Consider the following 11,053-nt stretch of genomic DNA (forward strand, 5'->3'; position numbering starts at 1 on the left):
TCTTGAACTTTAGAAGAGACCTGGCCGTTCAGCTCCGTATATAGGGAGCAGCATTTGAAGCCTTATCACGCTCAGTCACATGTGTGCGTCCCAGACACCATCAAAGAAGGGGCCCTGTGTACTCGGAAGAAGCTAGGCTTGTTCCCTAAATACATGGCCATCCACTTAACATTTGGGAGTTGAAAGGGGCCTAAGAAATCATCTAACCTGAACCTCTCCATTTATAAGTAAGGGAAGTGAGGCCTGGAAAGGTACCTAATCACCTAAGGAAGGTTCTGGGACTAGAGCACAGCTGTCCTTGTCCCGGTCAGCATGGGCACAACAATCCAGCAGTGCAGGAGTGCTTACTAGATACCCAGTAGCGTCCCAGTGGCGATGAGGAGTGTAAACAATGAATAAAACCGTTTTTGTCCACCGGAACCTGTAGTTGAGGTCAGGGGTTTTCTACCCAGGCTATGCTGGAATTACTAAGGGCGAGCCCCGTTCTGATTCAGTGGGTCTGGAGTGTGGCCCACACATTGCTGTGCTTGTTTTTGTTTTTCAAAGCTCCAAAGATAGAATTATCGGTGCCAACCATAGACCTTTAGCATTGGAATGAACCTCACAGGTCCTGTGTCCATGCCCTCATTTTGTGGATGGGGAAATGGCCCTGGAGAGAAGTCAGACAATTTAGTTCAAGACCCAGGAAACTCAAATCTTGATCTGAGGTTTCTTACATTGAAATTCATTCACAACCAAGGATCACATGCATAGTCTTCTAGAGTGTTGGGGACACCCTGAAATTGGAGGCAACATTTCCTGTCCATGCGTCTGTATATTCTTCTAATGAGAAGTTCATAGCATGTGTCAGAAAAATGAAGAAGGCTCTGTGGTTGATGGGCGAGGTAGACCTACGTGTCTGAAGAATCCGTGTTTTCTGCTGTGTGCTGATGTCTTCTAGTGCTAAAGATACAGTAAAGACAGCAGGAAATATGAGTAGAGAAGGGACTGAAGTAAGTCATTGCTTTCCTTCTCTACTAAGGAACCATGGGCAGGGGAAAGTGAAAGACCCTAGCGTCCAAGAAATGTGGCATCTTGTTCGTCACCAAACTGACTGTTTTGAGGCCTAGTTGTGATTAAGATTCAATATTGAAACTGCTAAACTATAGTTTGTTCTGTACATAAAATTTGGATTGGTTATAGCTTCCTTTGGGGGCCCTAATTCTTGTCCCTGCCTTTGAATAACATGCCTTTGAAGCAGTGCATTTTGGAAAGTCAAGGACTTCTTGGTACTCCCTTCAAAAGCAGTGTTGTAATTTGATGTAATTAATTTATTTCCAGAGGATGTCTACAGTTGCTTTCGCTTCCTGGTCAGTGTTTTTTCAGATGAGTTCATCTTCCTTCCAGGAAACACAGTCAAGGTAAATCCTTACAGCCGAAGAGCCCAACTGTGTTTGCAGTGTGAGTTCTGGAAATGGTAGGCTTGCATCCACGAGTGTGACCTCCCTTTCTCCAAGGCTTCATTTGACAGAATTAAAGAGACACTTGGACACTCACAGCTCAGCAAGCTCTGTTTTGGTTCTTGGTCAAGTTTAGTCAGTAATGTAGGCCTTATTCGGTGAGAAGGGAGTCTTTCTTTCAACCTTCAGTGCAGCCACTGTAAATAAATCAACACCGTTTTGTTAAAAATTTACCAACCAGCAGGGGCACCTGGGTGGTTTGGTTCATTAAGCGTCCAACTCTTGGTTTAGGCTCAGGTGATGATCTTGCGGTTTCATGAGTTTGAACCCTGTGTTGGGCTCCGTACTGGCAAGCATGGAGCCTGCTTGGAATTCTATGTCTCCTTTCTCTCTGCCCCTCCCCCACTCACTCTGTCTGGCTCTCTCTCTCTCTCAAAATAAATAAATAAACTTAAAACAAAATTTACCGACTGCCACACATTTTCCCATTAACAACTTGTCGGAATGTGTCGGGCCTCTTGCTTTGAGATTGGCGAGCAGTAGTGTTACCCAGTGGTATAGACAGCTCATGAGGAATCAGGCTCCCAGATTCCCGGTAGTTTGCTGGCCCGCTGGTTTGCCGCAGCGGGCGGTGTAACAGGATGGCAAGTAGTTAGGTTTCTGTACGCTGTGCCAGGGAGCACAGGTTTTCCTCAGTTGAAAATGAGGGCAGCAGATTTTGAGCATAAGCATAACCCCACGTATTTTGAGGACCTGCTGTATGTCCTTCCTGTTGGAATGAAAGGAGTGTGGCCATGCAGAGTGAGAAAATCCATGCCCCGGGTCGTGATTTCTAAGGCTTATGAATCTTCTGTGTGTTTGCTGTTTGAGGTTCCGCATTTTGTGTGTTAGCACACACGCTTCTCTGGCTGCTAACAACCAGAACCTTCCGGAAGGGTTGTGGAATTAACTGGTGTTCTCTCAGTGTCCCCGTTAACCTAAATTAGTGGATGCACTCTGTCTTCTCCTCTTCCTTCCCAGGACTTTGAAGAAGGCTGTTACCTGCTCTGTAAAAGTGAGACAATACAAGTGACAACAAGGGACATCCTAGTTACCCCGAAAGGAAATCCTGTCTTAGAATTTTTAATAGCCCTCTTTAAACCTTTTGTGGAATCTTATCAGGTATGTAACTCTTAGGAAGTTCTGCTTCATCCTCCCGTATCCGGTATAACTAAGATCCCCCCAGCCTGTACTTCCTTCTGGCCCCAAGGGCAAGTGTCTCCCCCAGGTGAATGGTGGAACAGTAGGGAGATTGATCAATAGGGTGAAAGATTCACCTCTCAGGTGATTCACCATCTCAGACCCCAGAGGGTAGCAGCTTTATGACGCCACATAACTACACTTACACCCAAGCACTGTCATGCTGTATCTTAACAGCTGTTTTCGTAGCACGTTAGCAAGGTGTTTGATACATCATAGGCGCGCAGTAAATGCAAGATTTGAATGATACAGAAAGTCATTTCTATCAGAATTTCTATACAGAAATTATTTCTATCACTAAAGGCTGATGTTGGAAGGGAAAGGAAAGGTTGGGGTGCAAGTATCAGAAAGAGTGTGTCAGAGCTCTAGGAGTGCTTCGAGAGGGGGGAGGGTCTATATGCCCAGCAGGAACTGTGCCAGGATTCAAAGGGAGAAGGGGAGTTTGCAGTGGAAGCTCTCAAGGGACTGTACATATTTGCAAGAAGAGGGCTCTGTTTCTGAGCTCTGTGCACCGGTTAGAGGCGCCCGAGACTGACCTCCTGGCAGAGTGGCTCTGTGGCCTATGAAATAGTTCTTGTACAAAGTCTGGCACTTAGTAGATAAATGATAAATGCTCCTTCTATCTCAAAGCACCTTTCTGTGCTAGAAGCCATCAGCATTTGGGGCCTATTAGGTGTTTTTAGAGAAAAAACAGTTGCAAAACTTTTGGTCCTCTCTTCCTAAGCAGTGTAAGGTCTGTTAAGTTGATGGTGATTCACTTAATTTGCAACCCATCAAAGTGAGAAATTGTATTTTAATAAATGTCAATACTATTTCAAACTCTTTTTTCTAACTATAAGCAGTGATACGAGCTCAAGAGGGACCCAAGAATTCTGTGGCTTTTCTGTGCCCAAACCTTGGAGGGCATTTATTCTGCTCTTACATAAAGTATCTTTCTGTGATGAGGGGCACTATCACGTTACTGGCTGTCCTATTGTATTTGGCTGCGTTTTTCTCTTTCTGTTAAAACCAGATAATTTGCAAATACCTCTTGCACGAAGAAGAAGACTACTTCACTGAGAAACAGTACTTGGATGGAGTTAGAAAATTCACCAGTGAGCTTCTTGATCAAGGTCAGTCACACCCCTGTGGGTGGTGATTTCCTGTGGTTGAAAACAAGAAGTGGTCCACTCACTTCTTTCTCTGTCCCAGGTGCCTCGCAGTGTTACGACGTATTGTCTTCCGATGTACAGAAAAATGCCTTAGCAGCTTTTGTGAGGCTAGGTGTGGTAGAGAAGAAGAAAGTGTAAGTACTGCCTGGGACCGCATGGGTGCTGAAGGGGCGGCGACGGCTAATGACAATTGAGCCCCGAATCCAGACAAAGTCGTAGAAATAGATGATCTGTAAACATTATACTGTACCTCCCTCACCCATCTGCTGATGGGTCACGTCAGTATGAGTTACTGTGCAAATTTTATGTGGATATGAACAAAAATGATACTAAAGCAAAAAAAGTGTTTTAGGCCAGCAGTTTGGCTTTGACCTAATATTGAAATTTATAGATTAATTATAAGAAAGATTTTGGGGGAGCACAGTAGAGTGTGTGTGCATGTATACACTTGTATATGCCCACGTGCAACACCTAAATACATACGTGTATGTGCAGATCGTTAGATGTTTCCTCTTCTGAGTGAATGAAGGTAAGAGCGGTCAAGCTTACGGACGGCTGGCTGGCTCAGTCGGTGGAACATTCAACTTTTGATCTCAGGGTCGTGGGTTCGAGCCCCACACTGGGTGTACAGATTACTACTAAAAAATAAAATAAACTTGAAAACAAAAGAAAAGTAGTCTTACTGTATAAATAATGAACATTGACTTCCCCCCACCCAAGTTTATGCGGTAAGAGTTTTTTGCATTTTCTTCCCCTAGAAATAGTCACAGTGTATTTAATGTGAATGAACCTGCCACAACAAAATTAGAAGAAGTGCTTGGTAAGTACAGTTTAGTGACATATGTGGTTTCACATTGTATTTATCACCATACAGTAAAACAAGAAAGTATACTGTGGCACCAGAGACTTCATCAAAATGAACAACAGTAGAGTTTTAATATAAAGAGAACTATATTACCTAGGTTTTTCCAAAGGGAAGTGAGGACAAGGTGCAGAGAACACACAGCAAGCATAAAATGGGCAGTCTCCTCACAACATAACAACTATCAGCTTCTAGGGACGCCTGGCTGGCTCAGTAGGTGGAGCGTGCAATTCTTGATCTCAGAGTTTGAGTTTGAGCCCCACACTAGGTGTAGAGATTACTTGAAAACAAAACCTTAAAAAGAAATTATATGGGGCAGCTGAGTGGCTCGGTTAATTGTCCAACTCTTGATCTCAGCTCAGATCTTAATCTCAGGGCTCATGAGTTCAAGCCCCACATGGAGCCTACTTAAAATTTTTTTCATTAAATTAAAAAATTATCGGCCTCAGGGACACCTGGGTGACTCGGTGGAGCGTCCAACTTCAGCTCAGGTCATTATCTCTTGGTTCGTGAGTTCAAGCCCCGCATTGGGCTCGCTGCTGTGAACATAGAGCCCACTTTGGATCATCTGTCTCCCTCTCTATGTCCCTCCCCTGCTCATGCTCTCTCTCTCTAAAATAAATACACATTTAAAAAAAAATTATCAGCTTCTAGCATAATTAATCAGGGTCTGAGATCTGGACCCTTCACATCCAGTCTTATCGGACATGGAGAAAATACCTCTCATCTGAGTCCTTGGATTCATTTTCTCCCTGTCTACTCTTGGATCCCTTCTTTCCCCGGTAAAGGGTTGGGGTCAGTGTTCACAGCATATAGACTTCCTGAACTCAGAATTGGGGCCGATAGCACCTCCTTGGGAGAATAATCCAGCCTTACTCTTCTCCAGATGCCATTGGCTTATCAACAAATAATCCAGTCCAGAAAGGCAGGGTCATTTGTTTATGGTATGCAAAGAGAGTTGAGAGTATGGATATAAGCAAAGAGATCTAAAGGTCAGAGGAGATAGCAAACATTTCTCATAGGAATGATGGGATAGTTTTAGAAGGGGAGAGTGTTAGCATCTGAAAAAAAAATACTTGTCTGGTGATTATATTGAATAAGCACTACATCGTTGAGTGGATATTCTCACAAGTAGCAGTTTTGTACCCCTACATGAAATTCAGTACATTTGTCAAACCTACATGAAAGAGCTTTAGGCAGATGTCTGCCAGGATGAAGGGAAAACCAGGACGGGGCGTGTGGCTGACAGAGAAGGGTTGAAGAGAAAGGGTAGACGGACAAAGGAATGGTTGACATAAATAGCGAAGGTGGGAATGCTAGTTTCTTGCTGAAGAAAATATGAATGATGAAATCCCAGTCTTCTGTCGTATTACGTCTGCAACCTCAGAACATGCAACCTTTGAGTTTGGTAAGAGGTGCGTATAACCAAAACAAACCCTAAATAAAACCCTCATTCAGTGAGGATGACGGAATGGATTTCTTAATCATGGATGGCAAATGTAACGTGGGTGTGGATGTACTAGAACGTAGGAGGCTGGAAGTTCAGAAAGCAGACTGGGTTCCAATCCTGGCTCTGGGCCTGGCCAGTGGGGCGGGGGTGGGAGTAGAGCAGGGGAGGGGCTGCTGCTTCCCCTGCGGACAGGCGGGTGTCTCCATCGGGGCTTTGTCAGCCTGTGAAACCACACAGGTGTCAGGCTTAAACAGCTGTATGGGGATGGGCAAACTCAAGGTCATTTCATGAGCTGGTTTTTTTTCCTTAGGTTGTAAGATACCCCTAGGAAAGCCGGCAACTGCAAAACTTTAATAATTGCCAAACAGTTATGCGAAATGTGGTCACATAATTGCTGTCATCTGAGGACTCTTATTCCAGCAAGCAGTGATGTGAAGGAAGAGAGTCATCTGCTCGTGCTTCACGAGACGTGAGAGCCATGGGCTCGGCAGAGAGGAAGAGGTAGCCGGTGTAAGCAATCAGTGTAACTCTCTCCACCGTGACGGTTCAAAAGGCATCTGTGTCCGACTCTGTGTGTGTTTTAAAATAAAACAGTCTTTTGGAAACATGTTTGGAAAAACAAAGCCCAGCTCCTATTTCACTAACTTGTTACATGTATTATACATTTACACCGACTTGTTGAATTGCAGTGTGACATCAGCACGAAAGGCGGTGGCTGTCGGAAGTGGCACACCTATATTTCCTGTGGCTTCCTTCACCTCACGTGGCGTCAAACAAGTACCAGTTTGACGGAGGTGTGTGATAAATCAGCCAGCTTACATGAAAGCTTGCCGCCCGGGGGCCTTAAGCAATAAAGCTGCATTGGAGAAAGTATGTGCAACAAAGAGACGTTATGTGATTGATCATAAATAGGCTTAAGAATCCAGGAGAAGAAGAGTTCGAAATAAGATGGGTGACACCAAAAACTGTGACAGCCAGCCACCACTGGGAGTGGCATTTAAGCTAAGAATTAAGATGAGTGCCAGCCCTCCAAGTGTGGGATTGGGGGGACAGAGCAGGGACAGAGGAGCAGAGTGTGCTGAGAGAAGGGTGATCACAGTGTTCTGGGGTTAGTTCTGGAGAACCCGAAAGGCCAACGTGGCTGAAACCACAGTCGTGGACAGCGGAATTAAAAAGAAAGCCAGGTGTATTAGTCTGCTTAGGCTGCCATAACGAAATACCAGATTGAGTGGTTTAAACAGCAGAAATTCGTTTTCTGACAGTTCTGGAGGCTGAAAGTCCCAAGATCAAGGTGCCAACAAGGTAGGTTTCATTCCAAGGCCTCTCTTCTGGGCTTGTCGGAGGCCACCATGTTGCTATGAGCGCACACGGTGGTCCTGCCCTCGTTATTCTGTGTAGCCCCAATGACTTCCCAAAGGCTCCCTCTCCACAGTCACGTTTGGGAGAGTTTGGGCTTCAGCATCAGAATTCAGGGCTCACAATTCAGTCCACAGCAGCAGGGTTAACACATGGGGACTGAGGGACTCTCGTAAGACATTTGAACTGGAACGTAAGTGCCATGGAAAATGTTGGAAGGTTTTGGCATGTGGTGCCAGGACTTGCTGTATCCAGATTCCTGGAATGTGCATTTGTTTTGCAGAGGCCAGGCGGTTTCTGCTGCACGTGCAGATTGTGGAGAGCTGTTGTGCTGGTCCACACGTTGGTGGCAGAGGGGCCCTCTGTGTGGCTCTGCTTGTATGGAAAGCCAGAGATTTATGTGTGTTGACAACAAGAAGTCAATTAAACAGTGTTCCTGGCAAAGGATTTCATGGCATGCCAGCTAGACGGGGACACAAAGCTGACCATCCAGGGAGAGAGAGTGAGTTCAAAGCAGCTGGCAACCTGGGACCCTGGCCAATTCCTCCCGAGTAGATGTGCCTTCGAAAGAGTCCCCATACAGCCGATTTTGGTGGTTTGGTTTTCTCCATGACAGTCGTGCTATGCATATAAATGTTGAAAACTGAGTAAGACGACTTATTTACATTTAACACGTTTCAGGTCTGGGGGCAAAGCCTGGGGTTCTGGGCACAGGTGGCTACGGACTTGTCTCCTGGCCAGCTCTGACATCCGAGCCAGCAAGTAAGCAGATAAAGAGAGGGGCAGGAAGAGGGGCGGGGGTGGCCAAAACCAAATGAGGCTTTGCAGCAGAGGCTCTGCTCCCCTAAAACACCCTGGGATCACCCAGGCAAACCTAAAGTTTTGGGGAATAGCGTGCTCCCTATGCTAACGTACTTTCAAAGCATGCTATCCTACCCCACGCGTGCTCCTTTACACACATGTGGTTTCAGACCACACTGCTGTGCCTACGCCCTTCCACTCCATCCCATCTATAAATTCTGAAGCTGCCAATGCTTTGAAGTGGGTAGAAAGGCCCCTAGCATGTGGCTTTCCAAGTCTGCTATCCCAACACAATGTTGCAGCTGAGAATGCAGGGTCTGGAACCCAACCGGGTTTGAAATCCAACGCTGCCATCTGCTAGCCCTGTGTTCTTGTAGGATTTACTTATACTCAAAGCCTCAGCTTCCTTATCCATCAACTAGGGATGATGATCCCTCTTGGGCTGTGAGAAACGGGAATGCTGGGGGGCTCAGTCAGTGGAGCATGGGACTCTTGATCTCGGGGTCATGAGCTCAAGCCCCATGTTGGGTGCAGAGCTTACTTCAAAAAGCAAAAAGAAATTTCTAAAATTTCTAAGGAACTTACCAAACTCAAGCCCCAAAAAACAATCCAGTGAAGAAATGGACAAAAGACATGAATAGACACTTTTCCAAAGAAGACATCCAGATGGCTAACAGACACATGAAAAAATGCTCAACATCACTCATCATCCGGGAAATACAAATCAAAACCACAATGAGATACCACCTCACACCCGTCAGAATGCTAACATTAACAACTCAGGCAACAACAGATGTTGGCGAGGATGCAGAGAAAGAGGATCTCTTTTGCACTGCTGGTGGGAATGCAAACCGGTGCAGCCACTCTGGAAAACAGTATGGAAACAGTATTAAAAAACAGAACTACCCTGTGACCCAGCAATTGCAGTGCTAGGAATTTACCCAAAGGATACAGGAGTGCTGTTTCATAGGGGCACATGCACCCCAATGTTTATAGCAGCGCTATCGACAATAGCCAAAGTATGGAAAGAGCCCAAATGTCCATTAACTGGTGAATAGATAAAGAAGATGTGGTATGTATATACAATGGAGTATTACTCGGCAACCAAAAAGAATGAAATCTTGCCATTTGCAACTACATGGATGGAACTGGAGAGTATTATGCTAAGTGAAATAAGTCAGAGAAAGACAAATATCATATGACTTCACTCCTATGTGGAATTTAGATACAAAATGGATGAACATAAGGAAAGGGAGGCAAAAATAATATAAAAACGGAGGGAGACAAAACATAAGAGACTCTTAGATATAGAGAACAAACAGGGTTGCTGGAGGGGTTGTGGGTGGGGAAATGGGCTAAATGGGTAAGGGGCACTAAGGAAGACACTTGTTGGGATGAGCACTGGGTGTTATAAGTAGGGGATGAATCACTGGAACTTCCTCCTGAAATCATTATTGCACTATATGCCAACTAACTTGGATGTAAATTTAAAATTTTTTTAAAAAAGAAATAGAAATGCCGGTAGCATATTTGAAACAGTCTTTGGCAATAAGTGTAATCTTATTACACTTCTACTTATCTTTATCTTATCTATCTACTTATTATCTTCTACTACTACTGACAGGGACAAACCCTAGTTGGCTTCTCAAAGAAGATGAGATTGGATGCTTTCAGGTGGTTTCTGTGGCTGCAGATGCTTGTGCCTCAGCCCAGCTGCTCAGCCCAACAGCATCATGCTGTGCGCTGCCCCAGTACCTCATCCACAGACACCTGTCATGTTCCAAGTTCAGCTGAGTGGTGCTGGAAATCACAACTTTTCCCTACATCTCTTCTTCCATGAATAGAATGGGAACATTCAATGTAGGGTAGAAAGTAGATTTTGATGTCTTGTTTGACTTTGTTCATTTCTTTCTTCCTTCCTTCCTTCTTCCTTCCTTCCTTCCTTCCTTCCTTCCTTCCTTCCTTCCTTCCTTCCTTCCTTTCTTTCTTTCTTTCTTTCTTTCTTTCTTTCTTTCTTTCTTTTTTTCTAAATTACCAACTGTGACAGAAGCACAAATCTGCCATCGACAAATTCAAACATCTAGGCAGCTGAGTGGCTCAGTCGGTTGAGCATCGATTTGATTTCAGCTCAGGTCGTGATCTCACAGTCCGTAGGATCGAGCTCTGCTTCAGGCTCTGCACCTACAGCATGGAACCTGCTTGGGAGTCTCTCTCTCTCCACATTTCCCCACCATGCACGCACATGTGCACTCTCTCATAATAATAAATAGACTTTAAAAAAATAGATTCAAGCATTTTTTTCTAGAGCCGTCTCTGGACCTGCTGCACAGCTGTCAACCTGGGATTTCCCTTCACTGTTCTCTTGACAATTCCCTTCACTTTTCTGTGTTGGATTCCCCTCTTTGGGGTCCCATTTATTCCTTTTTGTTTATCAATTCTAGTGAAGCCTATCTTCCAGCTGTAGGAGGGATTAATGTTGTAGATATCACCTTGTCTTTTTTCCACCCACAGTTGTCTGACAATTTAGCTGGGTATAGAAATTCTAGTTTAGAAATAATTTTCCATGAAAATTTTGAAAACCATATTTCTCCATTGTCTTCTAGTTTCTAAAGTTATTTTTCTCTGAAGTCAAAAGAACATTCTGATTCCTGAATACAAACTATTTGCCTTCTCAGGAAGTTTTTAGGATCTGTTTTTTATACTTTCTGAAATTTCGGGTGATGTGCTTTGTTGTGTTTTATGTTTTGTTTTGTTT

At 44.5% G+C, this 11,053-nt stretch overlaps 1 protein-coding gene across 3 annotated transcripts in view; it reads left to right on the forward strand.

Annotated features, from left to right (window-relative positions):
- GNPAT (glyceronephosphate O-acyltransferase) overlaps positions 1-6,764 on the forward strand; it is a 33,812-nt gene extending 27,048 nt beyond the window's left edge. For all 3 annotated transcript variants that reach the window (XM_027047022.2, XM_027047021.2, XM_027047023.2), the window contains exons 11-16: positions 1,321-1,400; positions 2,460-2,600; positions 3,691-3,790; positions 3,870-3,963; positions 4,588-4,649; positions 6,452-6,764. In XM_027047022.2, the coding sequence (XP_026902823.1) occupies positions 1,321-1,400; positions 2,460-2,600; positions 3,691-3,790; positions 3,870-3,963; positions 4,588-4,649; positions 6,452-6,495 (521 nt within the window). In that variant the 3' untranslated portion in view covers positions 6,496-6,764. The remainder of the gene's footprint in view (positions 1-1,320; positions 1,401-2,459; positions 2,601-3,690; positions 3,791-3,869; positions 3,964-4,587; positions 4,650-6,451) is intronic.
- Positions 6,765-11,053: the final 4,289 nt, after the last annotated feature.

This window comes from Acinonyx jubatus, chromosome D2 (genome assembly GCF_027475565.1).
Source record: "Acinonyx jubatus isolate Ajub_Pintada_27869175 chromosome D2, VMU_Ajub_asm_v1.0, whole genome shotgun sequence".
In the NCBI taxonomy this organism is placed as follows: Eukaryota; Metazoa; Chordata; class Mammalia; order Carnivora; family Felidae; genus Acinonyx; species Acinonyx jubatus.